The sequence below is a fragment of the Oryzias latipes genome, chromosome 16 (assembly GCF_002234675.1).
Source record: "Oryzias latipes chromosome 16, ASM223467v1".
NCBI classification, from domain to species: domain Eukaryota; kingdom Metazoa; phylum Chordata; class Actinopteri; order Beloniformes; family Adrianichthyidae; genus Oryzias; species Oryzias latipes.
In genome coordinates this window covers 7,804,451-7,821,226 of record NC_019874.2, presented here as the reverse complement: position 1 = coordinate 7,821,226, position 16,776 = coordinate 7,804,451, and the positions used below count along the sequence as shown (strand labels likewise).

General features: G+C 40.3%; 1 protein-coding gene across 1 annotated transcript; it reads right to left on the bottom strand.

Annotated features, from left to right (window-relative positions):
- Positions 1 to 90: 90 nt before the first annotated feature.
- On the bottom strand, positions 91 to 14,297 carry LOC101170702 (1-acylglycerol-3-phosphate O-acyltransferase ABHD5). Its single transcript, XM_004077644.4, has 8 exons — positions 14,009 to 14,297; positions 12,219 to 12,299; positions 10,340 to 10,425; positions 9,028 to 9,403; positions 6,435 to 6,589; positions 6,253 to 6,364; positions 5,925 to 6,111; positions 91 to 1,709 (listed from the first exon to the last, which is right to left on the bottom strand). Exons 1-8 carry the CDS (start codon positions 14,032 to 14,034, stop codon positions 1,620 to 1,622), a joined length of 1,113 nt encoding a protein of 370 aa, XP_004077692.1. The 5' UTR covers positions 14,035 to 14,297; the 3' UTR covers positions 91 to 1,619.
- Between the last annotated feature and the right edge of the window lie 2,479 nt (positions 14,298 to 16,776).

Below are 16,776 nucleotides of genomic sequence, written 5' to 3'. Positions count from 1 at the left end.
GACCAGGCTCTACTGGATGAGGCAAAGGATTTATGAGGCTCAGGTGGGAGCGCAGATCTGGAGCGTCAGGCAGAGTCTCTGATCATCGAGGCTCAGAAGCCACTGAGCAAAAACAGTCAGGGTTGAATTGTTCTGAGCCCGACAGGAGTCTTAAGAAACTCTTACAACATGGTGTAATCGTCCTTTCAGTACTCCTGATCCCCCGCAAATACTTAAGGCTTGAATCTATGGTCAAACACATGAGTTCATCCAGACTGGGCAGACAAATTCAACATCCAGAACCAGCTGGGAAGAGACGGGTCAGGAGAAAAACTCACAAGCTGGAGTCAGAGAAAGCGTCAGCTCATGCACAGGAAGTTGAACTAGAACCTGAGCTAGACTTGGGAACACTGAGTCTAGACAATCCGACAGACTGCCGCGAGTAAATTCCTAATAAAGCCATGGCAAAGGCGCTGCAGATGAAGTAAATAACTTGGTGTGCACTGTGGAACATGGAGGAGCTGAGCAGACATGAGACTGTGAAGGTATTCTGGGAGTCTCCTCCCTCACATTTTGTTCTTTCTGTAGTACACACTCACCTGAGCACAGGTGCACAAACAGAATATTTGAATGTGTGTAGAACTGGCATGCTGTGTTTATCTGTGAACAGGTCCTGCCCCTTTAATAAACATTTACCTTTGAACATTATAATGATAAACCTCCAACAACTTGTTGCCTCTTTCTATAATCCCACTCCTTCCTACGTGTTTCTTTCATGGTCCTCCAATCACTTGAACATCCTTTTTTTCTTTCTCGCACCCCTGACCCTCGTCCTCGTCTCTAATTTCCCCAATCTCCCTCTCTTTTCCGTCCGGTCCAAAATGAAATTCACACAAATATAAATAAATTTTAGCCTTAAATACAAAAGGAGTTTATACAAATATACACCTCGTGTGCCTGAAGCTACATAACCCCTATCTGTAAAAGTAACATCTGTACAGCACAAGAGGCCTTCAGCTAGTACCCGTTTGCTCAGCTGCTGGACAGGACTTATAAAAAATAATTGTTCAACAATTTGACAACACAAATTTGACACGAGTGTGACTGCAGCAGAACGCCCTTTGGCTCCAGTGTTACACACATTGGCTGTAAAACATGAAATTACTCTTGCTTCTTGGAATTTGTCACTTCTTTTAGAAAGCACCATCATCAAAGTGGCAAAAACTGCTCTCAAATTCCCAAGAAAATGAAAGTTCATTTTGATCAGACTTCTGTTAAACGCAGTTTTAAATGGGTTGGTTTGTTTTCTAATCCTTGCAATGGTGCTTCAAGCTTGAGTCACAGGTCCATGTTATTGAGAAGCAAAGTGAAACACATCAGTCATGCCCTGATAAAGAGTCATTAATGCCATAACCTCTGTTTCTGTTGCCAGATCTAGTTGTACAACTAAATCCTGCCTCATCAGCAGTGCAGGCAAAAAAAGGTTTTGTGAGATAGATTTTTGAGTTAATATAATTGTATATCATTTTAAGAGATCTTAAAAACATTACATTTGTTGAAGCTAAGGCTTATTTCTTCTCTTAATAGCTGATGAAATCATGCCATGATGCTGTACTCCTGTTCATAGTTGGCCTCCACTCTCAGTCCACTTTTTCACACACTTGCACAACGGTCTTGTTGAAGTCCTCTGGATGATCAGCAAAAACGTAGTGCCCAGCTCCACGGATAGTCTGTCAACAGAATGAGAAGAGTGTAAGGAAAAGGGCCCGACAGCAAAAGCAAGATGGCTTAAACACAGCTGGAGGGTGGCAGTCTGGAATCTGCCGAATAACAGACAACTTTGGGTACCTTGGAGATCCCCCTTTTACCTAATTATTGCTCTGCTGCCTTCCTGACACTCGGCTGTCACTGGACTGGACTGCAACTTCCAAATGTGCCCGGGCGGCCACTGACTGATGTATTTTTAAAAAAAAATACATCCGGTTGCTGTGAAATGTGGACTTTTTCTGAAAGCCTCAGAGTGTTAAATTACCTTCCGATTACAAATGTCGCTACAATGCCACCTGCCGATTTTACTAAAAAACTTAGTTGGAAAGGGAATGGGTAGCTGGTATTCAGCAAAAGTTAGAGGAACCAAACTCTGGTCCACATTTATTTATAAGTTTTAAGCTCAATTTGACAATAGATGTGAGGACCCCCTTGATCTATTTAGCATAAAGTCAACAACATATTTAAAATTAGGGCTTGATTGATAAAATCGATTAATATATCTAAATCAATCCAAGTTTAATAAATCAATAATCGATCCATAAAAGTAGAGATTGATCTTTTACACCTTTCCTTTTCCGGTGACCTAACGCATAACAGCAGCAATTCTGGAAATTATTGGTGATACCCAGGCCAGGGCTCGACATAGCCATTTGTCCGCTGGCCCGGTCCTGTTTTTCGAGCAGTGCGGACCACAAGACTTTACTTTTCACTTGTCCGCTCGGGCCACTAAACTATCTAACGGTTTATATATTCTTCACCTTTTTCAATAAAGTAAATTTTGCGAAAACGTGTAGATTTACCTCGTCTTCATAATTTAGTTTTTCTGCTAGTCCTGTGTTCAGACTTCAAGGGTTTCTATGGGAAACCTTTGATCACTTCTCCTTCTCTCCCGCCTGCGCGCGCTCGGCCTTCACTGCCGAGCACCACGCGGCACGCGCTCACTACTTTTTTTTTTCAAACTTTATTGAATGTAACAATTCAATACAAAACAATGTTAAACAGCAACAACGAAGGCACAAGCCAGTGGGTTATTATTACATTTGATTATAAATCCGACACCGTCACTGAAGAGACACTGAAGCATGTCAGAGATGTGGAAGACATGGCAGGAATAGATAGGAATATGTTAGATGGAGTAATGGGTATAATTAGTAGTATGGACAGAAAGATATTTAATGAATGCATTGAAGATGAAACTGTATGCACTAAGCTTTAAGCTGAATGTCAAAGAATCAAAGGCAACTCCAAATACCTGAATCTCAGACTCAAATGCAGTAAAATGTTAAACTACTTAATTTTGTTTTTCTGTACAACACTGTAAGCAGTAAGTATTTATAGTTAGCTGAATGATCTCAGTTAGACCTGCACAATATGAGGAAAACTCGCGATATGCGATATCAGAGATTAAAATTGCGATAACGATATAATTTGCGGTATATAAACAAACAGCAAAATAACCAAATAACCATTCCCAGTTTAAAAATTATACTCCAAATGACCCACGTTGACATAGGTTACAAACATCTAACATAACAGGGCTCCATCTGATTGGTCAACAATGTGAAGGCGTCCATCCGATTGGTCAAATGCATTAAGGGATTTATTTGATTCGTTAAATGGTTCAAGCTGCCATTAGATTGTTTTAACACATTTAAGGTTTATGATTTATTGCGATATTTGCCGTTAGAAGCACCATGAAAACTTCTGAACTAGTGTTACCTACTACAATGCAGTGCTCTCTTCAAAACATCTGAAACAGACTAGAGCAGATCTAAGTTTGATATGGTCTATTTTCAGTCATTGAAAAGTGTAGAAATAAGTGATGTCACCAGAATGCACCAAATTGCACCATATTAAAAGTTTCCGGGGGGGCATGCCCCCGGATCCCCCTAAAGTTGCCAGCACCTGCGGAGCGGCGGGTCCCGCTATGCGCGGTGTCGGGCCAGTAACTTTCAGGCAGGGCCAGTAAGTTTCAAAAACTACTGGCCCTGTGGGCCAGTGCAAATTTCTGGGCTATGTCAACCCCTGCAGGCCTAAAAACATCTGACAGAATTTACTGAGAAGGACAATGAAAATAGATGACAGCCAACATAAAGAGCTCCCAGAAAGTTTTCTACAAACTTGGACTAGTCCAAACTCAGCAGCCTCTATCACAACAAGAACTACATCTGTTCTGTAGCAACTGCACCGGCTCCAAACCACATGGCATTCCGATTTTACTCTTGACCTTCATGGTCATTCACAGTCGCCCTCTCTGAAGTCCTCCATGTCGCTGTATCAGCCTGTATTCTCAGACCCTCCACATCTGTCCATCTCACTATCCCATCTGTACATTTCATAAAAATGGAGGGGGAGGGGCACTCAGCCCCCCACCCCTGCCCTGCATCCACAATATCAGTTCATTTTCACTATTTAAAACTAAACTTAAAGCTGTTAAAGCGTGTTTACTCTCTGTGAGTCACAGTTGTATGACAATTGTCTGAGTTTTTCTTTTTTTGTGTAACTACCGTATTTTCCGGACTATAAGTCGCCCTTTTTTTTCATAGTTTGGCAAGGGGTGCGACTTATACTCCGCAGCGACTTATATTAGAAATAAATTGAAATAAATACATTGTTAACCCTCCTGTTATGTTCATTTGTGAGGAACAGAGATGATGTTTCTGGGTCAATTTGTTGTATGAGGTATGTTAAGTGTTAAGAGGATGTTAAGTGACTCAGAGAATCAGCAAACATTTTTTTACAGTAAGATCTTGAAGGCTAACAACATAATATTCTATTTTCCAATGATTTCATAGATTCAGAAATGCAATAAAAGTGAAAACTGTTTCTACAAATACAGGATGAAAACAGAGTAATAGTTAGCCAATGATCCTTCATGAAAGGAATAAATAAATAAGTTTGATAAAAAATTACTGTGAAATAATTAGATAAACAGTCTGCTATGATTGTATCATATAAGGTTGTGAAAGTTAAAATGCGACTTATAGTCCAGTGCGACTTATCTGTGTTTTTTTCTACTTTATAATGCATTTTTGGGCTGGTGCGACTTATACTCCGGTGCGACTTATAGTCCGGAAAATACGGTATTTTAACAGTACGGTGTTTGAAAGGCCCATTTTAAATAACGTTTATCATTAATGGAGTCTTGTCCAAACATTAGGACACGTTTTTCTTGTGTAACGCTGCCATGCTTTTGCCCTCTGACATGCTGACCCTGCGTGGGAGTTGCCAGTTCAGGCTAGGAGCTTTTGGCTGACCTGGGGGTATGTTGGTGGAGTACTAAGCTAACCACTGATGCCAAGGTGGAGCCAATTACTTAGTTTATCATTATATATGGGTCATGCATTCATTCACCCCCTGTGATTATTGTGCTGCACCTTTCACCAACCAGCGGATGTTGCGGAGGATTTTGTGGTTCAGCATGGTGGGTATGGACCTTTACTTTTCCTGAAGTGTTTCATTCATGTGTTGTTCTTAATGAGGCAGAAGATCCAGTTTAGTGACAGTTTAGTGACCTATTGACCTGAATAGATTTGGCCCTGGTTTTCTCTCAGTCATTTGCTTTAGCCGACTCAGCAAGTTTATATTTTGCTTCAGTGAGGTGGGAGTGGAGGAAAAGGTTAAAGAAAATCTCAGTAAAGGTCTTTTTTTTTTTAAACTCCCAGTTCTCCTGTCTTTGCATACTCATTTTTGGAAGTCTGGGTCTCACCCCCCCCCTCCTACCTACCAACCAACCATCCACACACTGCTTCCCCAAGTATAAAGCGTAACCCATAATATTTGCTAGATTTATATTTTTTATTCATCTGCTCTAATTATTGACATGATTTACAAATAACTTTCTATTAACCTTTAACAAAAGAGTGCAAAATGTATATTAGGCTTACAGAAATAGTCTTTTAAGCCAACTCCAGTCAAATTCGTTGGTCAACAACATTTTTCTTATTCCAATTATTGTTAGTTTAGTATTCTAAAGTGTCTTAGTTCCCAGAAAGTTATCCATGTCTTTATCTGCCAGTCCATCCCACACTGGCGAATACTGGGCATGTAACAGCATGTGACTGTGGACTGACGTTTAATTCATGCTTTGAATAAAAGTATGTTTGCGTCCATTTTTTTATTGAATCACTCTGAGGGTACATAAGCCACGAAGCACACAGTTTCAGTGAACTTACAATCATATCGACATTAGAGTGTGGCCTCCTCTCTCTGAGGCTGTCGGCTGAGATGCTGTCGATGCTTGAGCGTGAGCCGTAGATTATGGTCATGGGGATGTGGGGCTGCAGCTGCTCCATCCTTTGAAGCATCGGCCTCTGTGCCCAGCCACCTGTATCAGTCATATTCTTAAAAGCCGTTTCTCCACTAGAAACAGAAAAGGAGTTTATTACTAACGGAGGACACATTTTCAGCTAAAATCCAGTCTCCACAGCAGAAGCCCATAGATAATTTACCTTTATAGATTTTTATCAGAACAAACACAAACCAAAGCTGAGAGGGATGTACCTAGGGAACTGCACGTTCAGGTGGTAAATGTACTCTGACACGGTGTTATCTTTGAACATCGACGAAAACTTCCTCTTGAAGTCTGGCCTCAGGGTTTGGACCAAAACGGGACCTGGGTGGGCCACAAATAAAAGCTGTGATGATTAGAAAATAACCATCATGCTTTCTGCATCATTTCTTACCCAGTGGTCCCACCAGTCGCAAGCCAGCCAGGGGGTTAAAGGGGCGGAAAACGGCACCGAGGGCTTTTATCCACACTGGGATTGGCCGGTCGATCTTTGGAGAGCCCTGACTCTCAGAGAAACCCCAGGGCTCCAACAAAATGATATGTTTGACCCTGAAGAAAATTGGGCAAAACCGCTGATGAAAAGATTCCAGAATCTATAGGTTAAATTACCCCATATCATTTAAGGCTACGATGCAGAACAGTGGCTCTGACTATTCATTCATTTATTTTAAAACATGTCCTTCCAGCAGCAGAGCGAACAGATCAGAGCTGAAGACCTCATGTGTTGGACAGATTTTACTGTTACTACAGTATATACTTGTATAAACTCCTTCAGGGCCGCCCTTTTGACTAGTTGTTCAAAAGGGCGGGGTTTTGAAGAAACTCTGCTTTCTTCAATCCAAAATCACTGCAACAGTCTAGAATGATGTAGAACAGGGGTCCCCCACCACCTAACGCTAATTTCCATTTTGGTTTTATTTTCTTATGCTGAATATAGTTTTATTTTGGAAAACTACCGGACATCCGTCTATCTTGACACCTCATGTGACTTAGAGGCAGCTGCTCGGACCGCTAAGTTACAGACCAAACCAGAAGTCTTCCTTGAAAAACATATTTACAGTTGTTCCCACGAACCAGAAGCTGTTCTGCCTGCTACGCCGCGACTGGTTTTTGAATATTTCACAAATGCTGATAATAAAGTAGCACTCTGTGCGTTGACGTTTATCGTTATATTTAAGAAATACCAGTTTTACGATGGTTGCTATATTCATCCATCACACATTAAAAGTTGGTCAAAGCTAAAGTTAGCATCCGGTTGTTAGCATCCACTTTGACGTCTTCATCTTCATCACAAAGTCTAAGTTTAAACCAGCCGCAAACATTTTACATAGAATTAAGATTAAATCAAAGAGTTGTCAATCATTTGTATTGATTTGTGGAAACTTGTGAATGTTCCTCCAGCATGGGTGAATTAGGCAGGCAGCTGGCATGCTTCTTTGTGTTGAAAAAAATACACAATGAATCAGGATTTATGTAAAAAAGAAAATAGGATAAATCTTTTTGCTCCAAAAGATGTGAGACTGAGTTGAGTTCTCAGTCTTATAATGGTAATCTATGGAAAAAAAACTGTAATGTTGCTTTTATTGAATTATTTACAAATCAGAAAAAACTTCTACCATTCACCAACTTTGTTTCATAAAATATTCGTCTGTAAAATAAAATCTAAAAACATTTTCAGATTTTTTTTTAACTAAAGTTCTTGCACGTGTACTGTGGTAGCATTTTAATTTGAAAAATAGATTTTTCAGATACCGGAAGCCTAAAAATATAAAAGCAAACTTTGGCCCTGTTTGGACCGGTCCGTGAAAAGCTTGCATGACTTTAACCCGGTCCGTCACCCCAAAAAGGTTGGAGACTAATGCTGCAGAGGGCCTCCATCTGGATGGAGATGCAAACTTCCTCTTCCAGCAGGACCTGGGCCCTGCCCAGACTATTGAAGTACTGACAATGGACGTATCATTTTTAACATACTTTTTTTTATATTCATTTGATGTAATCATAATCTCTGTCTTTGTCTATCTGCAAAAACTGAGAAGTAAATGAAGATTTCTCCAGAGTTTTCTAATTTTCTGAAAACCTGTTTTTTAGGGTTTTAAGAGCTGGAACCACAATTTATGTAAAAAAATAAACAAAAAATACTTCGGTACTGGTCTTCTTCTGATTGGTCCAAATTAATGCTTTTTTTAGTTTGTTTGTTAGGCTAAACTTTGTGTATATTAATATTATTTGTACTTGTTTTGTTACTGTCAGGTGTGGATTTAAGTTTAAAGGGGGCGGAGCCTGTCCACGCACACACACACATTCAAATGTTACAAACATACCTGATGGCTCCAAACATCTTCATATAACAACATATCAACATGTACAAAATATAACAACAGTTCACACACACACATACTTATGCATACACACTACCACATGTAAAGCATTTCATTCAGGCATGCATGCTATTGGTCCAAGAAAAGATTATGTTTGTTTGTTTTACAAATAAAAGTTAAAAACTTTGCTTTAAAAAATGTAATCAGAATGGTGCTGAAAGTTGTACAGGGAGGAAATAAAAAACAACAATAAAAGGAGTTTTACTCTAGGATCAAATATTTGACATTCCTTATCCAAAAAATGTAATAGATTACATAAAAGCTATTTGAAGCCATCTGGCGTCAGCCAACAAAATGTGACATAATCTCAAAACCACAAGTGTCCGCTAGACAGCACAGCACAGATTAAATGTCATAGTTTAAAGAAAATCTGCTACAGTGTAATGTTGACTACAAAGGGAGAAGATTGAATGTCAAAGTTAGCAGCATTTTATGCTCTTACACATGTCGACTTTGGCCAGTAACTATATGGATGCATGCCACCTCCTCCAGGATAAACAAATCTCACTCACATACCAGTAACACGGAAATGAGACGGACGTGTAAAACTATCAGTTAGGAATACGCGGTTACTGCTGTTGGGCAGAATGAAATGTAGTCAGACCTCACCTGTCCGGATGCTTGATAGAATATGACACAGCCAAGTATCCTCCAAGGTTGTGTCCAAGCAATATCATGCTCTCCAGACCCATTTTGTCCCTCCATTGCTCAATAGAATCCACAAATTGGTCCTCTGCAGCTTCAGGCTGTGTGGAGAACTCAGGTCTGCTGCTTTGACCGAAGCCCAGCAGGTCCAAAGCAAAAACAGGCCGACATGCCGACAAAGCGTCTAAGTTCTGAGCCCAAAGTCCCACTCCACCTCCAAAGCCATGCAGCAGAACCATGGGGGTTTTATCCTTAACAGCATCGCTGACTAGACTGAGGGTCCAGAGCTGGTCGCCATTGGACATGCAGATGAATTGTTTTGTTAGAGAAGTGTTTACACCTGTGGGGAAAAAGGTATACGGGTTTTAGTTTTTGAAAGACGCTTCAGATTGGATTCATCCGCTTCCTCTTCAACAACACAAAAAAGATTACCAGATCTTGGGAAACATTGGAGTACATGAAATGCAGCCTTTCATTCACCAAGACAAAATCAAACCAGGACATAACTAACTTCTTTAACTGACTGAATCTGCTGTAACCTTTGCTAACGGTAAGGTAGGTATGAAAAATAGAAAGGGGAGGTTCAATTGTTTTTAAAGAGATGGGCACATCTAACTGTGGGCACATTTCTATGAATGGACTACTGTGTAACAAAGACATTAGGAGTCATTTTCTTCCAGTACTTTACTAAGGTAACTAATCTTTACTGCACAGTATCCAGGATGCAGAGTCTGCACCCTCAGACCCTCACCATGACTTGATACCTCATCTTAACCATCCTTCCTTCTCTGCCACCATCTGACTGCACCCTGCCTGTGAGCTGCAACACCAGCAAAAGGAAGTGGGATAGGCCTGCACAATATAACGCAAATTTATCGTTATCGCAAGATCAAGCTGTGCAATATGCATATCGCAAAACACAGCAAAAATTGCAATAAATGGTAACCTTAAATGTGCTAAAACAATCTTATGGCAGCTTAAATTATTTAACGAATCAAATAAATCCCTTTATGCATTTGACCAATCGGATAGACTCTTTAGCGTTGTTGACCAATCAGATGGAGCCCTTTTATGTTAGATGTTCCATCCTATGTCAACGAGGGTCATTTGGAGTACAATTCTTAAACTGTTGCAATAAAATGGGAATGATATTTTTGGTTGTTTCGCTATTTGTTCATATACCGCAAATGATATCGTTATCGCAATATTAATCCCTCATATCGCATATCGCAAGTTTTCTTCATATCGTGCAGCCCTAAAGTGGGATAAACTTTACATCGCAGCATCTTTTCCTCTGCAGCCTGCAGCAGCTTATGGGATGTCGGGCACCATGAGGGCAGCCAGGCAGGGATCCAAAACCACCTGAAAAACCATGCAAAAGATTATGCCATAAGATTTACTTCAAATCTTTAAAATTGCACATTGAGCACTAGGTGCCCTTTGGTGGAAAGGTGATAAGAAGAGCATAAGAAGAAGATCTGCAAGAAGAGGTGTTCAAAAAATCATCCAATTTTAAGTACACTTACAAGCCCTTAACACTGGAGCTTTCGCGGACGACACAAAGTAGAACACGCTCTTCAAACTACCATAACTTTTGATTGTTTATGCAATTCAACGAAATACTGAAGCACAGAAAAAGCAGCAAACTGTTGCATATCAGCGCAAAGCTGCTTTTCTCCACGTCAGAATCTGTAGGAATTGCATTGCAATGCAGTTGCTTTGTAGTAATCCTGATTGTGGGTTTTGATGCATCCAATCACTACACATTCTTGGCATTTAACCTTAAGTTATAGAATTCCAACAGAACCTTATTTTTGCATCTTTTTCGCTGTGTTTCAATTGCAAATTTTTCATGTAGGTGCTCTGATTCCCCAGTACCTGACATGGACATTGTTTGACACACTGTAAAGGAGACCTTCATAAACTCAACATTTTAAATCAGAGACATGTGTCCATGGACGTGGATGTGTCCATTGTGCTTCGTGATCACAGACATCAAAGATCAGCATGTGTCAGCATATATCAGCAGAAAGTCATGATGTCAGTTCAATCTGGTTTCAGAATTTGATTCCAGGTGTTTCTGTCCTTCACACTCAGGTCTGCTTACCTCCAGCCTTCACCCTCTTTACTCTAGAACTTCTTCTCACTAATAGCTTTTTTAAAGTGTTCAATACAACAACAGCGTGTCTGCAGGATTAAGTCGAAAAGAATCAATATTTTCTTAGAAAAAATGAACCTATCAGATTGGTACTGGTAAGCAGAAAATAACAACAACAAAGCTCTCTGGGTTGAGCAGCCTGCAGTAAGATGCGGGGTTAGGGGTTAAATGTCATTCTGTCTGTGAACAAGACACCAAACCCCACATTACCCTCAATTGTAAAGAAAAAGTGATGTCTGATCAAAGCATCTGCAAAATGCCATGTAGTAAAATTTAGACAGTCATCCTTTACTTGATTTTTTTGATCAAGAATGGCTTGATTGAATATACATTTCTGTAATTGCATGTTGACTGCAGCCCCTTCCAGACAGCTTTTACAAAAAAGGTGGACGGAAGTTTGTGTTTGTAGCACAATTCAGCAAGAAGTCCTGACAAATAAAAGAGCTAGCCTTGACTGTACTGTATGTGAGAACTGGAGTGAACGAGTGTGACGTCATCCATAGAAAATGGTTTACTTTGGGCTCCAAACAAATGAAGTCAATTCAGTCGCCATTTTTTTCTCGATATGGACATCGCTATGTTGGAGCCAGACAATGTCAGTAATGGCCTAAGTCAGCCTTTCTACAGCAACAACTCTCGCCAGTCAGGAGTATTGAGGCACCTGATTGGTCGGTTTATAACTTGAAAAACCTGCAGAGACAGAATGGTTATTCTCACCAATACAATGACTGAGTAAGAGCTGTCTATTTCTCAATAAAAGTCTATGGGATGTTGGCTTTTTGGAGCCAGCAGGTGCTTCCTGTTTGGAATGTGATGGGGGGAGGGGTCACACAGTCCAGTTCTTATATTCAGTCAATGGTTTTAAGCAGGGGCAGGACCTGCAGTTCTAGAGAAAACCACATTTAGCTGAGGCGGACCTTCACAGAGCCTCACGTTTAGCCCTTCAGACAAAAGAGAATGTGTGTGTCGGTGTAAAGCGCTCCCGAAGGAACCTTACCCCACAGTCCAGCTCATGTAGCTCCGTATGCTGCTGGCCAGACTGCGAACACCAGGCACAGACAGGAGTCTCTGCACCATCCTGAAGGCAAAGAGCAAAAGAGATAACACGCTGAAGAAAGTGATTAAAGAAACACTAAAACAGGTGCTGACAGACGAGAGCCCGCTGCACTCCTAGCTGAACATTTTAATTGTTACATTGTTAAAATAGCTGAAAAATTGTAGGAGTTGAGCTGCAAAAAATGGCGGAAGATACTATAATGACAAAAGAGAAACAGGAAAAAACAACCAATAAAGTTTTGAACTTTAAGAGTTTAAACAAGAGATAAAAATGTGATAATGTTCATGTCAAAACATTGTCAGAGAAAAGTGTAGAAAATGGGTAATAAGGGTTTTCACATCCTTAAAACATCTGTAATTCTACTTTGCGGATTACACCTTATTTTGAGAATGTAACCCCCCGATATAAATGACAAAACACAGTACTAGCCAAAAGTGATTGCTGCAGCAGACAGCTAGGCACACCCTCCAATGGTTACACTTTTCTGTTGGCCTCCAAACTGACCCTTGCCTCTCATCAGAGAAAAAGAAAGTTATGTGGCCCTCAGAAGAAAAAGTGGGACCCCTGGTTTAGACTTGAGGAAAAAGCCTCCACCTGTTGCTCTGCAGAGTTTCTGTCCAGCTCGCCAAGATCATGAGTACTGTCAGCTCTATGAGCACTAAACCAGGTTTGACCTGTAGTCCAGTGATCACCATGTTATTCGTCTCTGAGTGTTCTTCCAAGTCGTGCACTCGTCTCTTGATCATTTAAATCTTGTTGTCTGGTTATTTATTTTGGGCTTGAAGTCTCCTTATTCCTTCCGTTAGCTCCTAAACTCGTACATTAAGCTCCAGGAGCCGTTTTAGCTGGATCTTGACTGCAAATATGCATCCAACCCTTCCGCTCCAGACTTACCTTTATTCAGCATCTACGTGAAATTATTGACATTCATTTTTTTTCATATTGGTAAATAAATCCGGGCGCCATTAAAAGGTTAATGATTGTCAAACCCTCAGTCTTAGAGTTCCTTTTTTTTAATGTCTTTCTTTGCGAGCATGAAGGTACGTCATCTTGGCGCTCATTGATGCATCTCTTACAGGTGTGTTCCTGCTTTTGTTTTTCAATGCACTTTTGGTAACTTTTATGCGCACAAACGTTGTAGCTGCAAGTTCTGGACTAAGGTTTGAACATACAGATGTTTTCCTCTGTGGGGAACTCAGAGGGAAACTTTACATTTCTGATGAAACAGCTTTTGTACACTTTCAGGAAGTTGGGGAAAATGCACATAACACACATAACTTATGTCTGCATGCTCACTTTATGCTCAGTCAACCTGCTACACTGCAAAAACTATTCAGTCAGCCTTCAAAAATGAAAGGACGGGTTTTTCCGTCACTTCCTGGCCACAGGTTTGTGATCAGTTCAGATGACTTCTTGGGACTTTGTCAAAAAAGCCACTCCCAGGACTGCTGGACTGCATTTGCAATATAACTGCATAAAAGGATGAAACCCCACTCTCCTAAAATGTCACTTGGAATGTCTGAGCGGGACTTCTGTCATTCCTGTCTCTTTAGCATCAACAGAGCATTAGTGTCAGGGAGGAACCACTAACTCCAGATATATAGATAGTATATTACATAAACTACAAGTATACTGTCGCCGTACTAGGTATAGTACACTTTGGCAGATTACTTTTTGCTACAGGAAGAAAAGAACTTCAGATATAAGATCACAGGAAAAGGAAAGTCTACCTTTCTGGTGCTGAGGATGACTCCATGGTTTCAAGTTCAACGTTAAAAGTTGGTGTTTCATGTAGGCCTACATGAGATCAAAGTCCCGCGTTTTACAGCTGCTATAGTGTTGATTCTTATCGACTTGAACTGTTACGTCACAACATCAAACGCAGGAGCCGGCTTTCGTTTCGTTTGTGTTGGAAACGCAACCTGTGAATGTTCACGCAAGTCTCATCGACGAAGGGGGATGAGTGTGTTTTGACAGGTCTGACCGCTGCTCGCTGTCACTGCGCATGCGCAATGGTACCCACAAGCGCTGCCCATGTGACTTCCGACGCGATGACGCAACCAGACACAAGCTTTGTTTTTCCGGTTTGCTGACCTTCAAGTTAATTTAAAAAATGTTCCAATATTCACATTAGAAATGAAATAGAAGGTCTTTGTGAATAATATGTGTATTTTTACACGTACTGCTGGGGTCCTTCCTTAAACATGTGTCATCTCAAATAAATTGAGAAAGTGAGATTGAAACAAAAAAATCCAAACTATTTCTTTTATAAATCTAGCATTAACCTTTTATACATCTCTGAAGTCATCAATATGGCAACTGCTTGAATAAAGTTTATTTTAAGTTTTTTTTTAAAAGTATCTCAAACAAGATCAAACAAGGCATTGCACTGGAATGCAAGGATGATACTTTTTATTGGGATGAAAACAATGCAAAGACAAATTTACTGATCCACCTCTATGGTTTAAAGAGAGTATGTTGATTTTTTTTATCACTTCATTACCTATAAAGTTACATGACTTCCCTTATCAAAAAGTAGACTAGGTAACTGTACTACAGTATAATTATTCTATACTAAAAAGGCAGTATACTTGTAGTTTCTTTTTTATAAAGTATCTATTGTAAACTTAAAATGTTGCAATTTAGTCTAAAGTATTCAATATACTTCCTACACAACAAGGTATAGAATACTTGCTATACTTATATGTAAACTCAAGTATTTGTCATGACTTGAAGGATTGACAGACCCAGACGCTGAAACCCAGAGTGAGGACGAAGATAGGTGAAAGGTAAGAAATTAGTTTTATTTTCCTTCCAGGAAAGTTGCTGTGGCTTGGTGGGCAGCTGGAGAGGAAAGCGGCTTGTGGCGTGGCTGGAGGTAAAAGCGCCACTTGGCAAAGCTTGAGGGTTCCACCGGACTGCTGGAGAACTCGAGCTGACATCCACACTGGGGCCTCTTGGAGGCTGGAATCCTGAGACAGAGAGGCAGGTTAAGCACAAGGCCAGATTTGAACAAGGAACCATGAACTACACTTGAGACCAGGTACAGTCACCATAGAGAGTAACGAACTGGCATTGGCTAATGGGTCTGGATCTCCTTAAGAGCAGAGCAGGTGATGAGGTGAATTGGTCCCAGCTGGTGGAGTCAGGAGCAGAGCAGGAGGGGGAGGGGGAGGAGACTGACAGGCACCATAACAGTATTCTTAATAAAACAAACTTCAAGTGTACTTTTTGCAAATGGTTTGACTTGACCTCTTTGAACAAGAACAGATTTACACTGAACTCCTTTTTTATGATGTTCCATTTGTGCCAAAAATATGAAAATATGTTTTTGCGTCCACTGTCTATGTTTTGGGTCCATTGTCTATGTCTATTAAACAAGTTCATTGAACATTGGTTCATGTCGATGTACTACTGAACACAAACTCCAGGTCTAACACGAAATTTTGTGTTTAGATATTTTCTCCTCTCTTTTAAGATATATATCTATGACCTGTAAAATGATCTTAAGGTTTGTTTCCATTTTCTGCTGTTTTCTTCTCTCTCTTTGATAGGTTGTGTGATACTTGGTCATTTGACCTTGTCCATGGACATCTTGGGACAAAATTCTACTTCAACCCAAGCTTTTGTTCAGAGAGGGTGAAGTCTGCTTCTGTGCTGTAGAGACTCTTTCCTTGCCTCCTGGACATTTGCTGGAATACCTCCTGGAACTATGTTTTTCCATCTTTGACTGTCATTCCTGATGTGATGGACTGGACAGTGGATGTAGACAACTTACTTGGTTTTGTGGGAGTTGGTAAATTGGAGAAGATGGCTCAGAATATGTTAAAGTCAGAAAACTTCAGTCTCTGGAGGATGTGAAAGCATCAAGGTGCTTTGAGGCTTCTGGCTTAGACTGTACTCTGACATGATGCTCCAGTGTCCTGTTGAGAAACGTCCAGCTGATCTCCAGTGAAGAATTGTCATAACTACAGACAAATACAAAGCACAATTTGTTTAAACAGACATCTGAAACTCCTGCACTGGTTGTTATGTGCTAGTGGTTTGTTTGCAGTTCTTGATCATTGTTATGGCAGACTAAGGAACGTGTTTTCCTCCCCTCTTTTTGTTTTATGGTCCAAAGCATTCTGTGTGAAATAATACATGTCCACACGCTTCTTAATGTTGCTGTAGCAACAGCTAAACTTGCCGTCTGGTCGACAAGGAAGAATCGTTTACTGTCTGTGGGTTACGTGGATGTTCTCTTCATCTTTTATGTTCTACTTAAAAGTTGTTTACAGGTTGAATTTGCTTATTTCAAAATGATTGGTGACATTCAAACATGTGTATGGACTCCAGAAGGTGTTTTTTGTAACCTTGGGGAAGCAAAAACATTGAGTTTCATTTATGATTGCTTGGTTGCTGTTTACTGGGTTTTAGCCTAGTTTTAATCACCCCCCCCCCCCCCCCAATCTTTCTCTCCAATAAATTGTAATTTATTTTAATGTGAAGTAAGTCA

Bases quoted from the DNA above. Each gene is read 5' to 3' on its own strand.
- LOC101170702 (XM_004077644.4), bottom strand. From the start codon at position 14,034: ATGGAGTCATCCTCAGCACCAGAAAG. The intron at 6,590-9,027 runs GTGAGGTCTGAC...AATTTTCTTCAG, and splicing joins TCTATCAAGCATCCGGACAG to GGTCAAACATATCATTTTGT. The intron at 6,365-6,434 runs GTAAGAAATGAT...TGGCCCACCCAG, and splicing joins GCGACTGGTGGGACCACTGG to GTCCCGTTTTGGTCCAAACC.